The following is a 27,593-nucleotide window of genomic DNA, read 5'->3' as shown; positions in this document are numbered from 1 at the left end:
AAACAGGATGCACCTGAGCTCAATTTTCAAGTCTCATAGTAAAGGGTCTGAATACTTCTGTAAGGAGGTGACCAAGAACCCGATGGTCACTCTGACAGAGCTCTAGAGTTCCTCTGTAGAGATGGGAGAATCTTCCAGAAGGACAACCATCTCTGCAGCATTCCACCAATCAGGCCTTTATGGTAGAGTGGCCAGATGGAAGCCACTCCTTAGTAAAATGGCACACAACAGCCCGCTTGTAGTTTGCCGAAAGGCACATAAAGACTCTCAGATCATGAGAAACAAGATTCTCTGGTCTGATGAAACCAAGATTGAACACTTTGGCCTGAATGCCAAGCGCCACGTCTAGAGGAAAACTGGCACCATCCCTATGGTGAAGCATGGTGGTGGCAGCATCATGCTGTGGGGATGTTTTTCAGCGGCAGGGACTGGGAGACTAGTCAGGATCGAGGCAAAGATGAACGCAGCAAAGTACTGAGATATCCTTGATGAAAACCTGCTCCAGCACGCTCAGGACCTCAGACTGGTTGGAAGGTGAACCTTCACCCAGGACAACGACCCTAAGCACACAGCCAAGACAACGACCCTAAGCACACAGCCAAGACAACGCAGGAGCGGCTTCGGGACAAGTCTCTGAATGTCCTTGAGTGGCCCAGCCAGAGCCCGGACTTTAACCCGAACGAACATCTCTGGAGAGACGTTTAGGGACCGGGAGAAAATGCACAATAACTCCAAAATAACAGAAAGTTTATTTCCGTACGAAATGTCCAAATGTTATCAGTTTGACCGGTTTTAAGAAAATGAAAAGCTGAGAAAACAATGAAACACGTTTCTGGTAAGTCTTCAGTTGATCTTGGGTGAAATACTGTCTGCTGGCATAACAGTGTCAAAGATAACATGTTACACTCACATTTTCTCAAGAGACGCTGAAAGAAAGAATTCATATTTCTCCACTCCTGTTCCCGAGACAAAACTAACATTTGTTGTATTATTTCACTGCAAGAAATGTATAATTCCACAGCAGTTATTATATTACATGTGAGAGGGTATAGGCCTAGTCAGTGTCCAGAGTTCAGTTACTATTCCATTTTACGCATATAACTTAAATTAGGAATATTCTGTTTATTCATGGATACTCGTGAGCGGGATATCAAAAGGTGCATGTAAACAGCTTATTCCGAATTAGACCTTAAGCGGGATATGAGCTACTGTCCGGAATACTGTGCGCATGGAAACGTGGCCACTGTCACAATTCCTGGACTGTTTATAGTATATTTCCACCTGAATCTACCACTGACAGGTGTCCAATGATAACTGTCTGGTTCATTTGGAGTTAAAGTGAGAGCACTTTGCAGGACAAAGGCTACATCACATTTAGGTCATTAAGCAGACGCTGTTATTCAGAGGCAATTTACAGCCAGTGTTTCAACTAAGATGGGTAAAACAACATGTCAGTCATCGCAAGTATTCAGATACACAAGAGATTCAGTTTACTAGTTTAATTCAGAGACAACAAGAGATTCAGTTTGATGGTTTAATTCAGAGACAACAAGTTGAGAAGAGTGATAGAGAGAGGAAGAGGTAATAAATAGAGGGATATGGGAGGGAGATTTTCACTGAACAATAGACTTAAGGAGTGCATAATACATTTCTCATCAGTCAATTTCATTTAAATACATAAATTACAGACATAATATAGAATCTGAAATAGTTAGATAAGTAGTTTACATTAGTGTTCATCATTGGAATCAATATTGCATTGGAATATTTGAAGTATTTTAAACTGAAGAGCCTGCCAGAAATGTAAGCTAATTATCATGGAATAATTTCCCCAAGGCACATTTCATGATATTAATTTGAGACGCTACGGTTCGTTTCTGTACAAATCATAGGTGACAAAGAAGTAGAAAAGCAAAAGTAGAAATAGTGTTTTCAGGAAAGAATTAAAATAGAAAGTCCATTATCCGGTAAAATAACAGTAACAAGAAATAGGTCATCCAGAATACTTCAAATAATCATCATCAGAAAACCACAAAAATCACCTGAAAACATTCCAGTATTGGATTGCTAAGGTTTCCATGGAAACATGCAGAATGAGCTAGAGGTTATGCTGTTCTGTGTGTTGGCCATAGGTTCCTACAAGGCTCAGAGGACTGGGCAGGGAGATGCTCCAGAGTGGGGTAAGAGGAGGGTGGGGGTGTTGAGGAGCTTGGTAGCAGGGTAATGCAGGCAGTGACAAAATCATCATCTGTCAAAATCGTCTGGGTTGCATCTCAATAGTCTACCTTTCCTCTGCATAAAACTGGACAGGTGAAAGGAAATCCCTTTGTAGGCACTAGGGACCTACTGCACATAACGGTGCAGATCAGCAGATGAGAAGAGCAAACCCACTATTGAGATGCAGCCACTGTCTCTAGTGTTTATTCCCTGAGACTATTCCTCTACATGCAGAGGATGGATCTCAATAGTCTGAACTTACTTCCTTTCCTCATCACGGATGTTAAAGTACTGTACAAGTGACAGAAAATTCCCATGTTGTTTTCACCTGCTTTCAGATCAGTGCAGAAGGGGAGAGGTAGAGAGGAATCGCCCTTTGAGAAGCACCCGGAAGGAGACAGTCAGTGACGTCAGACGTATCTTCACTAGTGTGATTGTTCCAGCCTCTTTCCGATCCCAGATCAACACAAAGAGGTCTGAGGTCCGAGGTCCATGCCGCAGCCAATTATCTTCCAGAGTGATTCAGGGACGCTATGTTGCATTTTCATTGGCTGTTTTGACTTTGAACCACACCCAGTCTCTTACAACAGTGACAGATCAGTGTTCCACAGTGTCAGTTCACAGTGTTACACCAGATGGCTTCGTGGTTAACAATTTTGGTCCAGTCACGGTAGAGCCCGAACCCAACCATGCTGATGCGATGTTACCTGAGTACTCACAAGTTGGTCTCGTCCCAGGTGGGGTCGTTCATGTTCTTCAGGACTCTCCTCAGGATCTTCTCCAGCTCCTTCCTGGCTTTCTGCTCTTCATCCAGGGTCCTCCTCATCTTCTTGTTGTCCTGTTTTGGGGGGGGGGGGGGGAACAAAGATGGCCGCTGGATCTTAGATAAGGCTCTAAATCGCACATGCCTGGAATGAACAGAACTCTGGTTCTGGGATGTGTATGCTTAGTGTATCCTTGTCTTAAAGATCCTCTTATTCCTTATGATTCCGACGCTGTATGACCGACATGCTATTTGATGTGATGGTTTAGAGAATGCTAAAACGTGCTAACTCTCCTGAACGCTCACCTGTTTCAGCTCCTGTACTTCATCCTTCAGCCCATACACCGTGTCTACTAGAGTCCTAAGGCAGACAGACATGTTAGTTAACCAACCCAACCACAGCACACCATTATCAATAAACCCCATTAGGGAACATATCAACTTCTGAACGTGTGAAGTGAAGAGTTCTCCCAATCTAACGCACTGAGAGTTCAGGGAGGAATGCAGTGCTTACTTCTCCTCGATGACAGTCTGGCCGTTGCTCTTGGTCTCCTCCACGATGATCTTCTCCTCCTCAGGGAAGAGCATGTGCAGACTTGACTTCTCCCTGGATCCTGATTGGTAAAACAAGACCGTCAGCAGAGCACATTGGTTGATGGACGGGGATGACTCATTGACTGATTGGCTGACAGGGTGGGTGACCTTTCCGTAGAGGTTTGACACACTAAGGCTGTAGCTCAATAGTTCAAACTAGCCTCTTCTCCTTGTGTCCTGTCCCCCCTGATCACAGTCCTTTCATTTATCAGCGGCAATGAAGGAAAGACGACAAGGAGGCCATTTTAGAGTATTAGGACACAGCCAAAACCAGATTCAGATAAGCGGCCTGTCAAAGGGGGCCTGTGGAAGGATCAGGACAGGTGTGGTAGAGGAGGAGAACTTGACCTGGCAAATCAAGTCTCCCTCTCATCTACCATTTATCCTTTATTCATACAGGAGATCCCATTGAGATTCAATATCTCTGTCCTCCAAGGGAGTTCTAAGCTATGACAGCAGCATATTAACTCATCATTTTAATGATTGTAACGTGACACCAGGTCCTTTGAAGCCGTTAATAGTTGAGAACAGAAGGGAGGCTGAGGAGCAGTTATTCCCTTTGTCCACCGAGGTCTTTTGAGGGGAGAAGGGTGTGTGTGTGTGTGTGTGTGTGTGTGTATACACTACAGGTCAAAAGTTTGGGGTCACTTAGAAATGTCCTTGTTTTTGAAAGAAAAGCAACTTTTTGCCAATTAAAATAACATCAAATTGATCAGAAATACAGTGCAGACATTGTTAATGTTGTAAATGACTACTGTAGCAGGAAACGGCTGATTTTTTATGGAATATCTACAGAGGCCCGTTATCAGCAACCATCACTCCTGTGTTCCAATGGCACGTTGTGTTAGCTAATCCAAGTTTATCATTTTAAAAAGGCTAATTGATCATTAGAAAACCCTTTTGCAATTATGTTAGCACAGCTGAAAACTGTTCTGATTAAAGAAGCAATAAAACTGTTCTTCTTTAGGCTAGTTGAGTGAGTATCTGGAGCATCAGCATGTGGGTTTGATTACAGGCTCAAATTGCCAGAAACAAATGACTTTCTTCTGAAACTCGTCAGTCTGTTCTGAGAAATGAAGGCTATTCCATGCGAGAAATTGCCAAGAAACTGAAGATCTCGTACAATGCTGTGTACTACTCCCTTCACAGAACAGTGCAAACTGGCTCTAACCAGTAGTGCATGCATGCATGAATACATACAGTGGCTTTCGAAAGTATTTTGTTGCCTTACAACCTGGAATTAAAATTGATTTTTGTTTCCCAGTCCCTGCCGATGAAAAACATCCCCACAGCATGAAGCTGCCGCCACCATGCTTCACTGTGGGGATGGTATTCTCAAGGTGATGAGAGGTGTTGGGTTTGCGCCAGACATAGCATTTTCCTTGATAGCCAAAAAGCTCAATTTTAGTGTAATCTGACCAGAGTACCTTCTTCCATATGTTTGGGGAGTCTCCCACATGCCTTTTGGCGAACATATTATATATTTCTTTAAGCAATGGCTTTTTTTCTGGCCACTCTTCAGTAAAGCCCAACTCTGTGGAGTGTACAGCTTAAAGTGGTCCAATGGACAGATTCTCCAATCTCCGCTGTGGAGCTTTGCAGCTCCTTCAGGGTTATCTTTGGTCTCTTTGTTGCCTCTCTGATTAATGCCCTTCTTGCCTGGTCTGTGTTTTGGTGGGCAGCCCTCCCTTGACAGGTTTGTTGTGGTGCCATATTCTTTCCATTTTTTAAATAATGGATTTAATGGTGCTCTGTGGGATGTTCAAAACCCATCCCTGATCTGTACTTCTCCACAACTTTGTCCCTGACCTGTTTGGAGAGCTCCTTGGTCTTCATAGTTCCACTTGCTTGGTGGTGCCCCTTGCTTAGTGGTGTTGCAGACTCTGGGGCCTTTCAGAACAGGTGTATATATACATACACTGAGATCATGTGACAGATCAGGTGACCCTTAGATTGCACACAGGTGGACTTTATTGAACTAATTATGTGACTTCTGAAGGTAATTGGTGGCACCAGATCTTATTTAGGGGCTTCATAGCCAAAAGGGGGTGAATACATATGCACGCACCACTTTTACGTTTTTGTTTTTTTATATAATTTTTTTAAACAAGCTATTTTTTCATTTCACTTCACTAATTTGGACTTTTGTGTATGTCCATTACATGAAATCCAAATAAAAATCCATTTAAATTACAGGTTATAATGAAACAAAATAGGAAAAACGCCAAGGGGGGTGAATACTTTTGCAAGGCACTGTGCATACATGCATAAGGGAGAGAGTTCATGTTAGGTTCCTCCTATCTTCAGTTTCTGAGAGGTTGGCTTGACAGACATTTCACAGAAACAGCAGACACAGCTACTGTAAACCACACAGAACTAACCATGACTAAGAGAGGGGGAGAAACTACAAATAGTGGCTGAAGGAAAGCCAGGGCCGCATTCAGCAGGACACAGCGTTGGCCAACATTCAGATAGAAATGTATTATGTTGAACAAACATGTAGAATAAGGAATCATGTCAGCTCTATTCCCTGCATTTCTATCTGCAACGTTTGCGTACTGAATGTGGCCTAGCCAGCAATGGGATTCCAAAACTACGATGAAAGAAAATCATATTTCTCTTTCAAAATAAAATAGTTGATTAAAAAAGGTGTGGGGGAGCGGGAAATATGGGAGGAGCGACTGTAGCTCTTACGAGAAACGGAGGAGGTCCTGTAACTACTGGCGGTCCAAATACTGTCATAATCGGAGTCCTCTGATAGGTCAGAACAGGGCTCGGTCCCTCTGGACAGGCTGCTACGGCAACCTATAGTGTCCACACTGGACCGGTCAACTGGCTCGGCCAGCACGTGGTTATGCATCAAATCAGTACCCTGCCATGCTGGGGGAGTGGATCAAACCATACAGAACGAGGGGGGAGTGGATCAAACCATACAGAATGAGGAGGGAGGGGTGGATCAAACCATACGGAACAAGGAGGGGGAGTGGATCAAACCATAATAAAGCGGTGTGGGGGGGGGGCAAATAATTTGTTGAGGTGGTTTGTGGAGAGAGGGATCCATAATAATAGGATAAATAATATACAGGTATATTTAAAGTGAGGAGGGATGGTGGGGTTATGGATGAGGACAAAAATAAAATATATACATTATTTATTTTTTAAAGGGAGACGACACAAAATAGACAAACCAAAAGGAGGAGGAACAGAACGGAGAATAACAGAATGCAAAGGGGATGAGGGGAGAGAAAAGAAACAGGAGAGAACATAGTTAAAGAGAGAGGAGACAACACTGAACTATGAGTAGCAATAGACTAGACACTGTGACAGTTGAATCTAAAACAGCTATACTCTAAAGAGCATTTATCCAGAACCTGTGAAGTCTTAGAACTAATCTGGACATGGTTCATGTTAGTACAGAAATAAAAGACAGGCTTTGGAGGAGAAGTCAAATGACACCAAAGACTAGTTGGTATTGGTTGAAGTATTGAGTCTCTGACAGGTTGTGTGTTTGCGGCGTAGTCTTACTTGAGTTGAGTGTCTGTCGTGTTTTGGCGCTGGTGCAGTAGGCCTCGATCACTTTCAGGATCTGGGCATCCTCCTCCAGAGCTGCAGTGCTCTTCCTGGTAGCAAAGTCCTCATCTGAAGGTTTCCTCTCAGGCTTACGCTTAGGCAGCAGCTTCTTCATACTCTTAGGACTTTTACTCAGCTCCTAGAGCGAGGGAGATAAAAAAGAAGAAGAGAGAGGCTCTCTTAGAACCCTAGAGGTGGGCTATTTTATTGATAAAGGCATCATCTCTAGAAACTGTGCTAGCTATTACTGTTTGGAACCTATTCCCTCTTAGACCAAAGGCCCAGGATCATACCTCTTTATAGCAAAGTGCTGCCGAGGGCTTGAGTGGGGGCGCGGGGCGGAGGCAGCTGAGGCTCCAGGGTTTGGGGGTGCTGGGGGGCTCCAGGGGACCCCACATGGGGGGGGTTTGAGGGGCCCCGTGGGAGGAGGGGTGGGGTAGGGTGTGGTAGGCAGGGCCCCCAGATACACCCCTACTCTCTGAGTGTCTGGTGGGGGTCAGGGGATGGGACGGGAGCTGGGGGAGAAGAAAGGGGGAGAGAGAAGAGGGGAGAAGTTTAAGACTGGTACAAAAAAAAGAGTATATCATATATACAGTAATATTTCTTGGAATGAAATGATGCTTGCTGCGTTCATAACCAAGTGGGAAGGTGGTAACCGATTAATCGGCATGGCCGATTAATTAGGGCCAATTTCAAGTTTCATAAATCGGTAATTGGCCTTTTTGGACGCCGAATATGGCCAATTAAATTGCAATCCACGAGGAAACTGCGTGGCAGGCTGACCACCTGTTACACGAGTGCAGCGTCAAAAGGAGCCAAGGTAAGTTGCTAGCTAGCATTAAACTTATCTTATAAAATTAATCACTAGTTAACCTAGTAATATCATCAACCATGTGTAGTTAACTAGCTTGCCCTGCGTTGCATATAATCAATGCGGTGCCTGTTAATTTATCGAATCACAGCCTACTTCAACATTGCATTCGAGAAAAAAAAGCACAATCGTTGCACAAATGTACCTAACCATAAACATCAATGCCTTTCTTAAAATCAATACACAGAAGTATGTTTTTTAAAACCTGCATATTTAGTTAAAATAAATGCATGTTAGCAGGTAATATTAACTAGGGAAATTGTGTCACTTCTCTTGCGTTCAGTGCAAGCAGAGTCAGGGTATATGCAACAGTTTGGGCCGTTGCGAACTGTGTTTCTTCCTAACAAAGACCGTAATTTATTTGCCTGAATTTTACATAATTATGACACAACATTGAAGGTTGTGCAATGTAACAGCAATACTTAGACTTAGGGTTGCCACCTGTTCGACAAAATATGGAATGGTTCTGTATTTCACTGAAAGAATAAACATTTTGTTTTTGAAATGATAGTTTCCGGATTTGACCATTATTAATGTCTAAGGCTCATATTTCTGTGTGTTTATTATAATTAAGTCTATGATTTGATATAGCAGTCTGACTGAGCGGTGGTAGGCAGCAGCAGGCTCGTAAGCATTCATTCAAACAGCACTTTACTGCCGACTCCCGAGATTAGGCTGGCAATAATAAAGTGCCTATTAGAACATCCAATAGTCAAAGGTATATGAAATACAAATCGTATAGAGAGAAATAGTCGACGCGTCATAATTCCTATAACTACAACCTAAAACTTCTTAACTGGGAATATTGAACCACCAGCTTTCATATGTTCTCATGCCTGAGCAAGGAACTTAAACGTTAGCTTTCTTACATGGGACATATTGCACTTTTACTTTCTTCTCCAACACTGTTTTTGCATTATTTAAACCAAATTGAACATTTCATTATTTATTTGAGACTAAATAGATTTTATTTATGTACTATATTAAGTTAAAATAAAAGGGTTCATTGTTCATTCAGTATTGTTATAATTGTCATTTTACAAATATGTATTTGAAAAATATATATAGAAAAAGAAAAATCTGCCGATTAATCGGTATCGGCTATTTTTGGTCCTCCAACAATCGGTTTCGGAGTTTAAAAATCATAGTCGGTCGACCTCTAGTAATAACCAGTTGTAAATACGAGTTGGATGCATTCTTTGAAGTGCTTTGAACTCGTTGAGAATCGCTGCTTGGCTAACGGGCAAACAATCGTCTTCAACCATAAATTAAAAGAACAGCTAGCTAGCTTGTAAACAAATGATAGTGTTCAAAAACTATATTAAATAGATTGCTTTTTATAAATAATGTTTTATTGTTGCATTTAAACTGCTGAAAATGCTGTTATAGAGGTCATTTCCTTAGTATGTGACATCAAAGTTCAACATGTGGGAGAAGTCCGTGATGATAGACGAGTTTCCCACTAGTAATTACCATTTGCAGGGGCATTGAAAAGGATCTTTCCCAGTGGTATGGTCATATTTACGAATGTACAAGTTGTCATGAACCCAGAATTATCTTTCCCATTCATTTGGGATTTAAACCTACAAATATCCTAATCCATGTACCTGGATCTACACAAGAAAAATGTCAGACAAACGTCGATACCTATCCCTTTAACTGACAGTCAGACTGGAGCGGTTGGGGGTGTTACCGTGTGGCAGGGGACAGACTGGGGCTTGGCGGTGGGTGTGGTCATGATCCCGGAGGGGGCGTTTCTGATCTGAGTGTGTCTCGACAGATGCTCCACCCACTCCTGCAGATCCTGCTGGTTGTTACACACCACCTGCATGCGCTCACACGTACTGCCTGTAATACACACACAAAGTCTTGTTTAACTAACCTTTGGGGACACAATTTATTCCCATTCAAAATCATATTTTGCCTAACATCAACCCTCTAGAAATAGCATTTTTCCTTCAGGTCCCCACAAGTATAGTTAAACATGTTCACACACACACACACGCGTAATTACACAGACATTACCCTTAATTTGAGCTGCTTAAACTCCACTAGTAAACAAACTGTAAACATACCTGATATTTCGAAAGCGTTTTTGACCATCTCACAATCTTCTATCCTTGAGATAAGCATTCCTGTCAATGGCAGCTTACCCTTGAAAGCAAATCAACGACAAAGAGTTACAGAAACATTTAGTGTTTACATACTTAAGGGCACTATAAAATCCGTTAGATTTTTGCCTGATTCTGTTTCTTCACAGTTTTTCCCCACTCAAAATTTACAAAATTGTTGAAAAAAAACAAACATTTGATGTTCTAAGTCCATAACAATGCTTCAAACCACATCAGAAGACCACTTGAGGTCTGGGAAAAAAAATCTAAGAAATTGAGATTTTGGGGTGTAATTACCCTTTAACTGCTCACTAGCCAGAGACAGTTGTTTGGTTAGGATGTTTCTGTAGCACTCATGTGATTGCAAAGTTTGCAAAACAAACGGCCACTGGATTGATGCAAATAGTCATGATATCATTCTGCCAGGCAGGCATATGCTACTTTGTAGTTAAAAATGGTACAATAGGCAAAAATCCCTCCACAATTTTTTGTGGTTGCTAAAATTGCAATAGTTTGCCTAATTTCAGTTTGTGTGACAAAACAAGCAATGTGTAGAGAATCATTGTACCATCTAAACCGCTGTGAACTATATTTTCAATGACCAAAAATATGACAAAAAAACAAAACAGTAAGCATAGAAATAGTGCACATGGAACAGATATAACCGCTTCTTTGACACGCTTTCAATGAGATGGACATATCTATAACTCACATTTCTATGTGAATTTGGTTGGGTCACGCAAAAAGTCACATATTGCAGCTTTAACATTTAATTGAGAAGGTTTTGGGAAAGTCTTACCATCTACCAGAAGACAGTTGGCAACACATTAGCATAATCCCTAACGACTACAATAAGTAGTAGACAAAACAGGCATTCCTGTGCCGTTGCCTCTTCAGAAAGTTGAAGGAAAATATGAATCACTGATGCATTTTATTTATGTCATGATAATCTTGGGCGAATTAATGACTTTTCTAATAAGTTCAAACCATTTAGTTGATTTCCTACTAAGTTCAATACATTTTTGAATATTGTTGAATTACGTTTTAATGTCTCGATTCCAGGATTCCGTCATGTTCTCAATAAAGCGGATTCTATAGGGACCTAAATACTAACAAAGGACAGAGCGAGATCCTGACCTGGTAGATGAATCCACTCATTCTGGAGCTGGCAGACAGCAGTAGGAGAACATTTGGGAACAGCAGGAGGTAGCGTTCGCTCTTCTCCTAAAGAAGACAAACACACTGTTAAGACGTTCCTGGGTGTGGATTTTAGATGCGCGTCTTACCTCTGATCCGTGTGTGTGGCAGAGTGTGTGTGACATGTACAGGACAGGGCCCAGGGTTCTGATGTCATCTCCCTCCCAGCGTCTGATCGTCTCAGTTAGAATCTGCAGCTCCAGCTCCTTACGTTTCCTCACCTCCTGACATTGAGCCTGAAGCCATGGAGAAACAAACATACACAAATAAAAAGGAAGCTGTTTTGAAGTATTGAATCCCAGTCAATGTGAGAGACAGCAAGAGAGAAACAGACAAATGTATGCACACACACGGAAGATCCAGGCTGCATAGAAGCCCAAGCCAGGGCACCAAGCCACAGAACAGCAGAGCCAAACCGTGGAGCTCAGAGCCAGGCTAAAGCTTTTCCCTCAGCCCAGGATTAGCAACACTGCACTGCTTGCACACAACAAGACAGAGACTATTTAACATGTCAATTTAACCCTGAGTAACACTGGATTCCATATACACTAGTGCTCAAAAGTTTGGGGTCACTTAGAAATGTCTTGTTTTTGAAAGAAATGCACATTTTTTGTCCATTAAAATAACAAAATTGATCAGAAATACAGTGCAGACATTGTTAATGTTGTAAATGACTATTGTAGCTGGAAACAGCAGATTTTTAATGGAATATCTACATAGGCGTACAGAGGCCCATTATCAGCAACCATCATTCCTGTGTTCCAATGGCACGTTTTGTTAGCTTATCCAAGTTTAGCATTTAAAAAAAGGCTAATTGATTATTAGAAAACCCTTTTGCAATTATGTTAGCACAGCTGAAAACTGTTGAGCTGATTAAAGAAGCAATAAAACTGGCCTTCTTTAGTCTAGTCGAGTACCTGGAGCGTCAGCATTTGTGGGTTCGATTACAGGCTCAAAATGGCCAGAAACAAATAACTTTCTTCTGAAACTTGTCAGTCTATTCTGGCAGCTTCATTAAATAGTACCCACAAAACACCAGTCTCAACGTCAACAGTGAAGAGGCGACTCCGGGATGCTGGTCTTCTAGGCAAAGTTGCAAAGAAAAAGCCATATTTCAGACTGGCTAATAAAAACAAAAGATTAAGATGGACAAAAGAACACAGACACTGGACAGAGGAACTCTGCCTAGAAGGCCAGCATCCCGGAGTCGCCTCTTCACTGTTGACGTTGAGACTGGTGTTTTGTGGGTAACTATTTAATGAAGCTGCCAGTTGAGGACATGTGAGGCGTCTGTTTCTCAAACTAGACACTAATGTACTTGTCCTCTTGCTCAGTTGTGCACCGGGGCCTCCCACTCCTCTTTTTATTCTGGATCTTTTTATTCTGGATCTTCAGTTTCTTGGCAATTTCTCACATGGAATAGCCTTCATGTCTCAGAACAAAAATAGACTGACGAGTTCCAGAAGAAAGTTATTTGTTTCTGGCCATTTTGAGCCTGTAATCGAACCCACAAATGCTGATGCTCCAGATACTCAACTAGTCTAAAGGCCAGTTTTATTGCTTCTTTAAATCAGACCAACAGTTTTCAGCTGTGCTAACATAATTGCAAAAGGGTTGTCTAATGATCAATTAGCTTTTTAAAATGATAAACTTGGATTAGCTAACACAACGTGCCATTGGAACACAGGAGTGATGGTTGCTGATAATGGGCCTCTGTACGCCTATGTAGATATTCCATTAAAATGTAAGTACTGATAAAAATAAACTGTTTCCAGCTTCAATAGTCATTAACAATGTCTACACTGCATTTCTGATCAATTTGATGTTATTTAAAAAAATGGACAAAAAAAAAAGGCTTTTCTTTCAAAACAAGGACATTTCTAAGTGACAGCAAACTTTTGAACGGTAGTGTACATCAACAAGAGACATGTAAATGTAACCCTTCAACACTGCATAAGTCATTAAACCGAGACAGGGACGGTATATATCCGACTTACAGAGAGGCTTTTGAAGGAGGTCAAACACTTCTGGATGTCTGGTCGGTCAGGATGATGCTCCTGATGAAGAAGAGGGGGACGTTTGATTCAGCAGAAGATCACAGGTCTAACAGTCAATATAGTCTACACCTACACAACAAAAAAGCAACCATTCACAGGAAAATGACCTTTATCCATATTACATAGAGACACACACAGATAACTAACGTAAAACATACTGTTCCTGAAATGTATGTAGTATGTATAAGTTGGAAGTAGAAGCCTAAGTGGTGTTGTTCATTAGTTTACTTCAATTAGGGGAGGGGTGGTAGGGTTAGTAGAAAATAATAAAGGAAAATATAAAACAAATGTATACAGTACCAGTCAAAAGTTTGGACAAACTTATTCAAGGGTTTCTTTATTTTTACTATTTTCTATTGTAGAATAATAGCGAAGACCTCAAAAGTATGAAATAACACATATGGAATCCTGTAGTAACCAAAAAACAAAACTGTTAAACAAATGTAAATATATTTAATATTTGAGATTCTTCAAAGTAGCCACCCTTTGCCTTGATGACAGCTTTGCACACTCTTGGTATTCTCTCAACCAGCTTCATGAGGGAGTCACCTGGAATGCATTTCAATTAACAGGTGTGCCTTGTTAAAAGTCCATTTGTGGAATTTCTTTCCTTCTTAATGCGTTTGAGCCAATCACTTGTGTTGTGACAAGGTAGGGGAGGTATATAGAAAATAGCCCTATTTGGTAAAAGACCAAGTCCATATTATGGCAAGAACAGCTTAAATAAGCAAAGAGAAACAGTCCATCATTACTTTAAGACACGAAGGTCAGTCAATACGGAACATTTCAAGAACTTTGAAAGTTTCTTCAAGTGCAGTCGCAAAAACCATCAAGCGCTATGATGAAACTGGCTCTCATGAGGACCGCCTCTGCTGCAGAGGATAAGTTCATTAGAGTTACCAGCCTCAGAAATTGCAGCCCAAATAAATGCTTCGCAGAGTTCAAGTAACAGACACATCTCAACATCAACTGTTCTGAGGACACTGCGTGAATCAGGCCTTCATGGTCGAATTGCTGCAAAGAAACCACTACTAAAGGACACCAATAAAAAGGAGACTTGCTTGGGACAAGAAACACGAGCAATGGACATTTGTCCGGTGGAAATCTGTGCTTTGGTCTGATGAGTCCAAATTTTGGTTGCAACCGCCGTGTCTTTGTGAGACAGAGAGTAGGTGAAGGGATGATCTCCGCATGTGTGGTTTCCACCGTGAAGCATGGAGGTGGTGTGATGGTGCTTTGCTGGTGACACTGTGATTTATTTAGAATTCATGGCACACTTAACCAGCATGGCTACCACAGGATTCTGCAGCGATACGCCATCCCATCTGGTTTGCGCTTAGTGGGACTCTCATTTGTGTTTCAACAGGACAATGACCTAAAACACACCTCCACGCTGTGTAAGGGCTATTTGACCAAGAAGGAGAGTGATGGAGTGCTGCATCAGATGACCTGGCCTCCACAATCACCTGACCTCAACACAATTGAGATGGTTTGGGATGAGTTGGACCGCTGAGTGAAGGAAAAGCAGCCAACAAATGCTCAGCATATGTGAGACCTTTTTCAAGTCTGTGGGAAAAGCATTCCAGGTGACTCTCTCATGATGCTGGTTGAGAGAATGCCAACAGTGTGCAAAGCTGTCATTACGGCAAAGGGTGGCTACTTTGAAGAACCTCAAATATATTTTGATTTGTTTAACACTTGTTTGGTTACTACATGATTCCATATGGGTTATTTAATAGTTTTGATGTCTTCACTATTATTCTACAATGTAGAAAATAGTAAAAATTAAGAAAAACCCTGGAATGAGTAAGTGTGTCCAAACTTTTGACTGGTACTGTATATTTACAAAAAATATATATGGGGGATTGGAAATGGAGACAATTCCATTGATGGAAGCTACAATCTGTCTGTAATATTAAAGCTGCTCTACCCCCTAAAAAAATAAACAGACCGTCTCCCTCTCACCTCCATGTGTCTCTCCAGTTCCTTCAGCAGTGTAGGGTATTTGTCCAGCCTCATGAAGGGTTTACTGAGGCCAGTGGTGAGGGTCAGGATACCTGGACTACTGGCTCCCTTCCCCTCCATAAACTCCCCCAGTTCCTCACTGAAACACACAGCAACATACTAATCTCCCCCAGTTCCTCACTGAAACACACAGCAACATACTAATCTCCCCCAGTTCCTCACTGAAACACAGCAACATGCTAATCTCCCCCAGTTCCTCACTGAAACACACAGCAACATACTAAACTCCCCCAGTTCCTCACTGAAACACAGCAACATACTAATCTCCCCCAGTTCCTCACTGAAACACAAGAAATACTTTGCAGATATTGCAACTGAAAATAGTCCGCTATCATTTTGACAGTCAACCCGGTGTCATAAAAATCACACGATGGATTTGGTTACACACACACACGCGTGCACACACACATTTACCTGACGTGCACACACACTTACCTGTGTTCTGTGAGGACGTTGACAGCCGAGGGGTGGTTGGAGCAGTAGGCCATGTAGAGAGCCTTCATCTGGGGCAGCAGGTTGAGGAAGAAGCCCCCTACTCTCTGCTGGCTCTCTGGAAGCCTACACACACACACACACAATGTGCTCACCACCACAGCACTACCAGAGTCTACCAGTAGGTGTCAGTGTGACCTGTATAAACAGCATGTTGATGTACAATATATGAGGAACAGTGCTCCCTCCCACACAGTGGGTTTTAAGGTGTGGCTTTAGATCCTATTGGCAGACAGGACGTGGTCTATTTCAGAGTTGATTCATACTTTAAACTTGCATGAAGATTATGGGCACTCATTTGGTACATCCATGTATTGATGAGATACATTTGGTCAATGATGGACTGATCATATGGTGTGTGTGTGTGTGGGTTCAGGGACTCACTTGGTACATTCCTCGTAGGACTGAACCAACATCAGCTGGAAGGTAGAGATGTCCTCCAGATTCCCCAGGATGTGACTGACGTCTGCACTGCTCAACCTGGAGACAGAGGGAGACAGTGTGGGGAAAGCTGGAGCGATATGGTTTACTAAACGACGGGGGGGGGAGGTACAGTAAGGTTCATAGTCTGCTCAAATCAGACACTCACACACAGCCCTGACAAAAACACACACCACACATAGCCATGTGAAGACAAACACACTCACGTGTCTGTGGGTTGCAGTGAGTGCAGGTATGAGGTCAGTAGGCTTTGGAGCTCCTTGGAATACTCGGTCTCGGTCTCTAGAATGTTCTGGAGAACCTGGATGGAGAGAGACGGAACAGGGGGGTTAGGAGAGGATGTTGACGGATGGACAGACAGACAGGCAGGCAGACACTGAACTCAGGCACACCCTACTGAGGAGACCCACCCTCTCTCCCCCTCATTGACAGAATGGGGCCAGGGAGACCGTCCATTCTGCTTCCTGAAGCCTGTCCTCTTCACATCATTTTTTGAAGTACTTTATTTTCTTTTGTCTTTAAGTTTCATATGAGGCGCCCATTATACGGAGAAACCAGAGGACAGAAATAAACTGCTATCCTTTCTCATCAAATACTGACCTCTTCAGTGCATGTCATTAGTGGCTAGGTTCAGAGCAGGCTTTAGGAAGGATGCAGAGACGGATGGCTAGAGATGGAGGGTTTAAGTTGGCTTTAACCCATCTAACGTCCACTAATGGCGGACGGCCAGGTAGCTTTTAACTCCCGATGTTGTAGGGCTCATATTTCAACTCTCAAACTCATTTGGATCTTGTAACACAGGACAACTTAACACTGATGAGGTTACCTTCAAGTCTTCATAAAGACTGGTACTGGACTATTCACTTCTTTCCCCATATCATAATGTATTGATTTGTGTCAGATTGCTCCATGTGGATCTTAACGTATTCTTGTCCATTGGGACAATACAGATACTCTCCTCAGATCTCCCTCCATCTCCTCAGATACACTCTCCTCTCCTCAGATACAGAAACTGTCAGGAGAGGAGAGTGTGTCTTGAATAGTTGATTTCTCTCAGCACCAAAGTAAACAGGGGCCTCCAGGATGCGCTGCAATGTGCTCCTATCACCGTCACGGCAGCAGGACACACAGTCCCTGTGAACTATCACTGACCCAGACACACACACACACACACAGTGTGCTACCACTAGATAGAAACAGAGCAGCCAGTCACAGGGCCTTGAGGCACAGCTGGCCCAGCAGCCAGTCAGACGGAAGAAACAACCTACATTACTGCACACGAACACACGGGCAGGCAAAAGCCTAAATTCTAAAACCCTCGTGGTATTTCAGATCTCAGTGCAGTAGGTGGTGTAGGTTCTCACCAGGTTATAGTAGGTCTTGCTGACAGCTGGTGTGTCAAAGCCTTTCACAGGGTTTTTGAGGGTGCCAGACTTAGGAGACACTGGTTTGTCTGTGTGAGAGAGAGTGAGAGAGTGAGAGAGTGAGAGAGTGAGAGAAAAGTGTAAAGTAGAACAGACAGTAGGACAGAAACATGAAGTCATTCATTTTATAATAGAGTTTAAAGCAACGTTATCCAGCGGGGAAAGATGCTGGCTTCATTTAGCTAACGACCAGACCAGAGGCTTTCTATGCACTACAGAGAAATGGGGACATATTCATGTTGCTGTGTTTTAGTAGCTAACCCTTGGGGCAGAGATGGCATACAGAATGGAGAGAGAACAACATGACACATAGCAAAGAAAAACTGTAGCTCGCTCTCTCGCTCTCTGCAGCCAGAGACAGAGGGCATGTTCATGTGTGACTGATTGGATACAGAAAGGGGGTGGGTTACCACTGTGAGCTTATAGAGAAACGCCACTTAGTTCATCATGTGTAGGTAGGTAGTAGGCCAACAGAGGGAAGCACTGGGAGCTGTTTGGTGTGTTTGGGGGAAGTCCCACCCACAGGCTAAGCTAAGGAATGTCCTGTCTTTGTTTAAGCATGCAGTTTCCTTCCACTCCGTTATAATGCACAATAGCTACATTAATAGTGCACAATCACTGTGCACAACAGCTGTGCACAAAGACAGCTTGTACATCTACTATACATTTCTGTATATGATCTGATAGAACAGTTAGTGTTGCAGATAGAAATATAGTGTTGCAGATAGAAATATAGTGTATCGAACAAACTCAGAGCTCTACTCTGCATTACATTTCTATCTGTAATGCTTTGCACATTGCAGTCCATTGAATAAGCTGGAGTAGAGCCATGTCTTGGTGTAGTATTGGCAACACGCTCCTTCACTCTGTAATTCCTCTTTTAAAAGATGCACTACGAATGAATTGCTGCGCTATTTCCTGGTTTCTCAAATTCTAATAGTTCTCCTAATTTCAGTTTATGCGACAAAACAAGCACGTATAGTGTAGAGAATCAATATTGTATTTTCGGCTCTTTGAAGCTGGCGTACAAAAAAACGAAAGTAGAAGACGCAAAAACTAAACTTAAGAACAAGAAGCACGGAAATAGCCCACATAGAACATATCTACCACTTAGACTTGATTTCAGTGAGAATGACTGATCTATAAATAACATTTCTATGTGAATTTGGTTTGGACACCCAAAACGTTACATATTGCAGCTTTAAATCATTCTCCTCATGATCATTCTCTTTGGCCAGCAGCATACCGCCCTGTATTGCTGTGAATACGAATGTGTTCAGTCAACTTACCTGGTAAAATAAATAAATCACGTTATTACAGCTCTAGCAGCCGGGGGAAATGCTGACTGCATGAAATGAGAATTTGATGTATCTCCATTAAAAACAGCAGAGGATATTCCCTAGAGACCCACATTAAATACAGTGTGTAAATCACACCAGCTATCAACAGCCTGCTTTAGCTGCATGATTCAGAGGTACAGTCAGCTATAGGGGGACCACTATCAGATATCGTCAACACAGGAGATACTTCTCTGAGTGTTATAGTTGTAATAGAGCTGCTATAGATGATTATAACGTTGTTATAGAGATGCATAAGCCTAATGTTTATACTCGCCAATACAAACTGCGATCCCTACTTAATATTCAATCCAAGCCGCCCAATCACTGACACCCACCGCTGCCTTTGACCTCCTTGACGTAGTTGCTAGGGAACCAGCCCTTGTTGCCGTTGAACGAGCCCTCCCACCAGCCGCCGTCTTCCTGGCGCGACACGCTGATCATGTCACCCTTGTTGAAGGACAGCTCGTCCTCATTGGTCTGCTGGAAGGTGAACTTGGCCTTCACCAGTACCCGCTGCCCACCGCTCTCCGACATGTCCTAGTGGGGAGGAAAGAGGGAGCGATGGAGGGAGCGATGGAGGAAGGGAAAGAACAGAGGAACAGGAGAGGAGAGAAATTAAGAGGGAGAGAAAGAAGAGATTGAGAAAGTAAGGATGGAGCAAAAACAAATGGAGACCGAAAACGACCCCAAGCTGCAGGTGAGAACCACCTCAAATGGTTCCTTGTAGTTCTGTTGGTTTCTGTGGTTCTGTTGGGTTCTGTGACTCACCAGGCTGCGGTACTGGTTGTGGAGGAGTTTGGAGGAGCGTCCGCGGGGAGACTGAGTGTTCAGAGAGTCAAACGACTTGATCCGTAACGAGGACGAGTGATGAGCACACACAGAGTCACTGCCCACTCCTATGTCTGTGGAGGAGAGAGAGGGATGAGGACACACAGAGTCACTGCCCACTCCTATGTCTGTGGAGGAGAGAGAGAGGGATGAGGACACACACAGAGTCACTGCCCACTCCTATGTCTGTGGAGGAGAGAGAGAGGGATGAGGACACACAGAGTCACTGCCCACTCCTATGTCTGTGGAGGAGAGAGAGAGGGATGAGGACACACAGAGTCACTGCCCACTCCTATGTCTGTGGAGGAGAGAGAGAGGGATGAGGACACACAGAGTCACTGCCCACTCCTATGTCTGTGGAGGAGAGAGAGGGATGAGGACACACACACAGAGTCACTGCCCACTCCTATGTCTGTGGAGGAGAGAGAGAGGGATGAGGACACACACAGAGTCACTGCCCACTCCTATGTCTGTGGAGGAGAGAGAGAGGGATGAGGACACACACAGAGTCACTGCCCACTCCTATGTCTGTGGAGGAGAGAGAGAGGGATGAGGACACACACAGAGTCACTGCCCACTCCTATGTCTGTGGAGGAGAGAGAGGGATGAAAACACACAGCCTCAGCAGGGCCGTCAACAACCAGATTATCCGGTTTTCAGGGGAAATGGAAGAGAGCCTGTGACGTGACTTCCGCTTTCGGACGTTAACAAGGCGTCACTCCATCTTAACTCCTCCCCCACATTTACTGGATTGGTTGAAGAGAACAGAAGAGACCCTCCCCGTGACAGAATGTGGGGATCCAGTTTGAGGAGTTTATTTTACTCCTGCTACTTTAGGTTCAACACACATTAATGTGAGTGAAGAACACAACTCAACATGCTGCAACATGCAGCCATCATTCTACACTGACAAACACAGGCCTAACAACACACAACGCCCACTCTGATATCTACACCACAGGTTACATGTGGGACTTCACAGGTATGGATTTGAATAGAAAACAGGAAACCTTCCATGAATCACCCCAGAATCACTTCTGTCTTAGTCCACTTACCCTCGGTGGCTTTGGCCAGTGCCACCAGCGAGTTGAGCACCTTGGTGAAGTTCAGTCCCTGGAGAAGGTCATTGACCTCAAATGGCTGAGAAGAGAAGGGAGAGGAGAGATATCCTTTAGCTTTTCAATACTTGTGTAAAATAAAACATATAACTGACTGAAAACAAACAACTGTTTCATAACATTGCAACGGCGTAAAGGTCTTGTCATATTTCCTCTGGTTCTGGTGATGAAAACCCGACAGGAACTTCCAGACATTCCCATAGTACAGTGATGTGTAATGTCTGTAAAGGTATTTCTCACAGTAAGGAGGACTAGGTTTGAGACCTGGAGAATATCACAGAGTTACAACAACTACTGATTGACACAGGCAGCAGAACTCAGCCATAATCTACCCCAGCATTATGGAGACGTTGTACAGACGCTGGGATTCAGACAGCGCAGTGCTTCGTACCACAGACACACAGACAACCACAGGAAGGAAGCCCCAGGGCTAGGGACATCCTACTCTCCCTCTCTTTGTTCTCAGTCCAGACAGGTCAGGAGTGTGACTGTCATGTTGAGATCCACCCTCTGTCTAGCTGTGGATCAACCACTTCCTGCTGTATTATTCTCTAAATAACTTCTACCTGAGATGTTGGCCGTTTAATATTGGACCTTTAGGACAGGAGTGTCAACACCTAAGTCTGGCAGCACACATCTGACCCGATTCACTGTATTCCTCCTTCACTGTATTCCTCCTTCACTGTATTCCTCCTTCAAGTCTTACGTCTCATTTGGCCTGGGTGTCTCTTTAAACGATATGTTGTTGTCAGAGTTCATTAAATGACTATTAGACAGACAGCCAACATGAAACGCTATGAGAGCCCTGGCCTGGCAGGATATGGTGTGACTGGATTTCTCAGATAACTACCTAATTCTGTAGTACAAATACAGGATTTCATCAGGCTTCTTAAGGTGACTAAGTGTACCAGGTGACTGGGCAGCAGCGGGAGATGTACTAACTCTGTTGCACAACCAGGCCAACACCCCAGTTTACTTACTGCTATTCAGCACCATTCAGCACGGCAGTAAGTGTAGGAGCTCTACGAGGTCTACTTCCCTGTCAGAGTATTAGGTCATTTTCATAGCTGAGTGGTAATTCAGTCGTGTCATTGGTTTCCTCAGTCCTACATGCTGCTTCAGCTCCGAGGACAGTTTTCACCCAGTCTGGTCCAGCACTCACTGTGGCACACTTATGGCTAAGCACCCACACAGACTCACCCTTTACCCACCCCTAGTCCCTTAGTCTGGACACACACCCTCACTCCTACCCTTTAACCACCCAGGGCCAGTCTGGGGGATTAGCAGCAGTCTGAGCAGTCTCTCTAATCTCTGCCTCATCATGTTCTCTAACACACACACACACACACACACACCCTAACCCCTTCCTAACCGCCCCTTACTCCCTAATCCTACACACACACTTCTGCATGACATCTTCTTGATCTGGCACAGAACTACATGGACGTATTAAGCAATATGGTGGATGGACTCAATGTGGTGTCTAGAGTGAAGACATCTATTATGAATGAATGTCTATAAGGTAGGGGTTGTTTTGGGACAATAATCTACCATGGCCATCATAACAGCTTATTGCTCCTTCACACTGCAGTGTATGTCCATGTCTGGTCATTTTGGAATTTAGCCTTGCGATCTAATCGACCTCGTTGGAAAATCCATTAGTTGGGTTGACATTCTCATGACACCCCCCCCAACCTCTTGCATAAACTGTATTGATTCAGTTAGGCATGACTGACGACAGGACGGGACAGACACCTGAGTTAGGTGCTAAAGGCCATGCTAGTTACTATTGCTGCAGCCCAGCCTCAACACTGCAGTGAGCAGCCATGAGATAGAGCTGCTGGACTGTTCTCACTCCTGGTAGGTATGAGTCGCAGGCCAACATCCACACTAGCATAACACTTGGATGCATGCCAATACACTGCTTCATTCTCTGTGGTATCGTGTGAACACTGGAACAGAGCCGTCACAGTCTTTCCATAAGGCCTGGTCTTGAAGCAGTCAGTCATTGGGTCGAGATGAGACAAGGCATTCACAAGAACTAGGCCATGGTAAGGCAAGTAGTTTACTACAAGGTGTACAAATTCATCTTTTCGGGAGTAGTGGACTGTCTTAAGTTCCCAGACGGATTTCATTTCAGGAGGCTGTTCAGATCACACCTCTGTTTACATGTTTACTTGGCACCTGCCATATCGCACAATCGCTCAGAAGCTTGAGGCAAATCTTGTTTCCATGACAAATAGTAAATTGTGTGATAGATGCACAGTATTCCAAGAGATGCCATTTGTGCTTTAAAACAGATTTCCAACAACTCAGGTTTCACACAGTAAAAATATAATAATTATTCATTTGAAAGTGTTTTGTAATGTTGAAATAGATAGACAGTAGATGTGCCCACAGTTAAATTCCCTTGTTCTGCATATTGACCAGGACAGCTCAATATGCAGAATAACAATGTTGTTGAATTAAAGGACAAGATCCCTAATTTACAACTTGATGTTAGATGGTTCCACACACTGAAAATAGTCTATAGGCCAGGAGAAACTAGAATCCATGGTTCAGTTCTTTACACAGCCATTACAAACTTCAGCTAATTTCTGAGCATGTTTTTATTAGATTGTTATGGCCAAATCACCTTTAAGTAACATCAAACCAAATATGGAGTTGGTTTGCCCCCATCGCTTCCATTGCTTTTTAGCTAACGGTGGCTAATGTCAGCTGAAGTTTGTAATGGCTGTGTAAAGAACTGAACCATGGATTGCAGTTTCTCCCGGCCAATAGATTATTTTCAGAATGAGGTACCAAACATCAAGTTGTAAAATGGTGAACTTCTCAGTTAAACGGCCAAATCATGGTGACCAAATCATTCTACCCTAACCCTACACATTGAGAAGGGTAGTATTCATTTGGAATATTGTTACAATATGTTAGAAATATAAATGAAAGCCCAGACTAGTATCCAAATGGCGACGGGCTGCAACTGTAGTATTTCTGCTTGTAGGCTAGTAAAACTGGGCTGTGCTAACGCCCCATGGGGCAGGCTCCCGTGTTGATCAAATTAAAATGTTGATCCAGTGTTTTCAGTCATGTTTAGAGCGCGTTGTATTGTTGATATTTACAACAAAGTTACAGAGCAGCAGACGGGTTAAATGACTCACCTCCACTCGGAAGGACCCGCAGCCTTTCAGAAACTCCTTTATATTGCTCTGGAACTCACTATCATTCCTTGGTTCTTGGAAGATCTGTGTGAAAAGGGAGTTAAACGTTTTATGATGTAAATCCCCGAGCAGTACGTGCACGCATACGGCCGTCCGTAGGTAACGTGTTTCGTTCTTGGTTTTGCAAAAGACGGTACAGATCCACGATTTCAGTGTGAAACTAAAATCTCCAATCGGTGTTTCTAAAAGACCTCTCAATCTCCAATCGGGAAATTGGATTAGTAGGAGAGGAAATGACGTGGTATGTATATTCCACGTTGAAAAGCAGAACCCTGCGGCTACACCTTTTGGTGCCTACCTGTGCAAACAGAACCCTCCTCGACTATATCAGTAGTGGCATTCACATGCTTCATAACCTTTAATAACCTAACCATTTCTCTCCTTATTAGGCCTATCGCCAATTGGCTATTATTTAGAAGTCCCCGACCCTGTTGTTGTTATGCTTTTCCCAATTGTGCATAAATTGCAAGTGCACAAGGGCAGGTACATTCTTGCTCTGTGGGTGTGACAGAAATGTCAAGGCAACAAATAAACACGATTTCTTCTTCTCATAACAAAAAAGCTATCAAAACGTTTTAATGTTTGTAATTAATTAGTCTTTATACAGTGGTGTAAAGTACTTAAGTAGTACATTAAAGTATTTTTACTTAAGTAATTTTTGGAGGTATCTGTAATTTACTATTTATATTTTGGACAACTTTTACCCCTCTATATTCCTAAAGAAAATAATGTACTTTTTACTCCATACATTTTCCCTGACACCCAAAAGTACTCGTTACATGTTGAATGCTTAGCAGGACAAGAAACTGGTCCAATTCACAAATTTATCAAGAGAAAATCCCTGGTCATCCGTACTGCCTCTGATCTGGCGGACTCACTAAACACAAATGCTTCGTTTGTAAATGATGTCTGAGCGTTAGAGTGTGCCCCTGGCTATCTGTAAAAAATAATAATAAAAAAAATATATATATTTTTTTTGTGTTTGCTTAATATAAGGAATTTGAAATCATTTATACTTTTACTTTTGATACTTACGTATATTTTAGCAATTACATTTACTTTTGATAATTAAGTATATTTAAAACCAAATACTTTTTTACTTTTACTCAAGTTATATTTTACTTGGTGACTTTTACTTTAGTAATTTTCTATTAATGTAACTTTACTTTTACTCAAGTATGAAAATTGGGTACATTTCCCACCACTGTCTTTATATAATGTATTGTCTGTATCCCCCTGACTGTTGTTTGTAATGTTTGTATACTCCATTATATACTCTGTTTTTCTATATTGTATATTTTGAAATGCTTTACAACAACAAAAATACATAAAAGTAAAGCCCATTGCATCTCCCGAGTGGCGCAGCAGCCTAATGCAATGCATCTCAGTGCGAGGCATCACAATAGACCCAGGCTGTATCACATCCGGCCGTGACTGGGAGTCCATTAGGGCGGCGCACAATTGGCCCAGCGTCGTCCGGGTTAGGGTTTGGCCGGGGTAGGCCGTCATTGTAAATAAGAATTTGTTCTTAACTGACTTGCCTAGTTAAATAAAAATAAATAAATAAAAAACGGTCCCTAATATAATGGTGTTTCCATAACCCTTAAATGTGAGTGTTTCACTGAATAATTGGGAGAGTCCCATCAGTAGGCTAATGCGTTTCCCAATGTCACAATGTAAGCCTATATAAGTGGTCTACTCTGATGGCTAAATAATGTTAAAACAACACTGTTCCTTTAAAAGAGAGGGGGGCATCCTCTGAGTGAAATTGAAGTCAATGGCGGATCACTCATGTGAATCTATTTGTAGTGTACCCCATTATAGCGGTTGATCCGATCCAAAAACACCCGTTTATTATAGCAACATTTTTGGGTGGAATAAAAATAAACGCAGTGGTCAAATGTGCATACTTACTCCGAAAATCAAACATGTTATTTTTTAAAAAGCGTCCGTTTTCAATCTAGAAAAAAAAATCATGGGACTTTAATACCATGTGTAGCCAATGTGAATACAATAGCGTTATTACTCATTTAAGAATAGGTTATATTGGGAATAAAGGGAATAGTATCTCATTGTCAATGCAAACTAGTGCTGAAGTGAGACACACGGACATCTGTCCGGAAATTCCACTCTACTCCGCACAATAACCCCTCTGTTAATGATCTATACTAGGATCGGTGTGAGATCTACAACAACAAAGACATACTAATACAACGTTTCATTCTTCAAGTTCCACATACTAGTTGTCTAAGGCAGAGGTGGGACATCCAGGCAATAAGATATGACCTTACTTTCTCAACAGAACCAGGGCGCAATCGCTCCACCAGCTTGCACAGGACAACCCCATCTTTGAGAGAAGACTGCAGGAATCCTTCAGGGTCAGAAATGGTCTTTTTCGGTGACTCCAAGACCCCCAACGTTATCAGCCACGTTACCGTCTGTTCCGCCGAATTCATGGCTATTATTACAATAACATCCACTCTATCCTGCCCTGGGATGTTTTGGGAGAAGAAAACGATGTGATTGGAGAATAATAGCCTATTAAAAAAAAAAACATATCCCAATGGATAAAGATAACATGACTGCGTTTTGGAGAGGTTGACGGACAGCTGCTTTCGTCCTTTAAGTTGTAGCTAGTCTATTGGCTTCGTTTCCCAGTCTTGTACGCCTGGTAAACTGTCACTGCCCCTCTCTCTCTCTCTCGTTATTCCCCCAACCTGTGTCGCCTGCTGCAGCCGCGAAACGCTCCAACAGAGAATGACATCACAAAGATGTAAAACTATAACTGCTTTTAGAGACTGTCCCCCTGTTGGCGGTTTAATATTTTACTCTTCATTATTTGCATACGTTTGCATGAGGTAGCTGGGCCTACATCAACTATTAAAGGTTGCTGTAATAATAGCTCCTTATAATACAATCCAGGATATTAGATTTCAGAGTGGGCTACTGCATTTTAACACTCAAATGATTGTATTTACGCATTAAATCGGTATTAAACTGTGAGTCAATGTGTAGAAATATAACGTTTTGCATAATACACCGTTTATTACAAGGACTAGAATATTTAATGTACAGGACTCCCGAATCCCACGTCAGAATGAACTGTAGCGCCCCCTGTCGGCAGAAATATAAAATCTCCCACTACCTTGAGGGTGATTCAATTATTCTTTCTATTCAAATAGCAATTATTGCCATTTGTACAACACAACCTACAGTTGCTGTGCACTATAACTGTATAAATTCGCATAAAACAAAAACGACTTAACAGGGTAACAAAATACAGCCATCCACCCATTCTGCAGAAATTCATGAAATTTCATGATTTAA

At 42.6% G+C, this 27,593-nt stretch overlaps 1 protein-coding gene across 2 annotated transcripts; it reads right to left on the bottom strand.

The window, feature by feature from the left end:
• Positions 1-1,484: 1,484 nt before the first annotated feature.
• LOC115196251 (rho guanine nucleotide exchange factor 7-like) lies at positions 1,485-27,029 on the bottom strand. Of its 2 annotated transcripts, XM_029756894.1 has the most exons (21): positions 26,558-27,029; positions 24,207-24,290; positions 20,986-21,070; positions 19,871-20,004; positions 19,438-19,639; positions 17,703-17,791; positions 16,545-16,639; positions 16,282-16,377; positions 15,841-15,963; positions 15,346-15,484; positions 13,321-13,380; positions 11,413-11,559; positions 11,264-11,350; positions 10,091-10,169; positions 9,709-9,863; positions 7,438-7,659; positions 7,100-7,283; positions 6,269-6,454; positions 3,495-3,594; positions 3,287-3,341; positions 1,485-3,055 (listed from the first exon to the last, which is right to left on the bottom strand). In XM_029756894.1, the coding sequence occupies exons 1-21, from the start codon at positions 26,720-26,722 to the stop codon at positions 2,933-2,935; spliced, it is 2,610 nt and encodes an 869-aa protein (XP_029612754.1). In that variant the 5' UTR covers positions 26,723-27,029; the 3' UTR covers positions 1,485-2,932. The 2 variants fall into 2 exon arrangements, with proteins under 2 accessions (XP_029612754.1, XP_029612755.1); XM_029756895.1 differs by lacking the exon at positions 6,269-6,454 and having other exon boundaries at positions 26,558-27,026.
• Between the last annotated feature and the right edge of the window lie 564 nt (positions 27,030-27,593).

The sequence above is a fragment of the Salmo trutta genome, chromosome 6 (genome assembly GCF_901001165.1).
Source record: "Salmo trutta chromosome 6, fSalTru1.1, whole genome shotgun sequence".
Taxonomy (NCBI): Eukaryota; Metazoa; Chordata; class Actinopteri; order Salmoniformes; family Salmonidae; genus Salmo; species Salmo trutta.
This window is presented reverse-complemented; position numbering and strand designations above follow the sequence as displayed.

Coding starts and splice junctions, on each gene's coding strand:
- LOC115196251 (XM_029756894.1), bottom strand. CDS start 26,722: ATGAATTCGGCGGAACAGACGGTAACGTGGCTGATAACGTTGGGGGTC. Junction 16,378..16,544: donor TCACTGCAACCCACAGACAC/GTGAGTGTGTTT, acceptor CTCTGTCTCCAG/GTTGAGCAGTGCAGACGTCA. Junction 7,660..9,708: donor AGTCTGTCCCCTGCCACACG/GTAACACCCCCA, acceptor CTTCTCCCCCAG/CTCCCGTCCCATCCCCTGAC.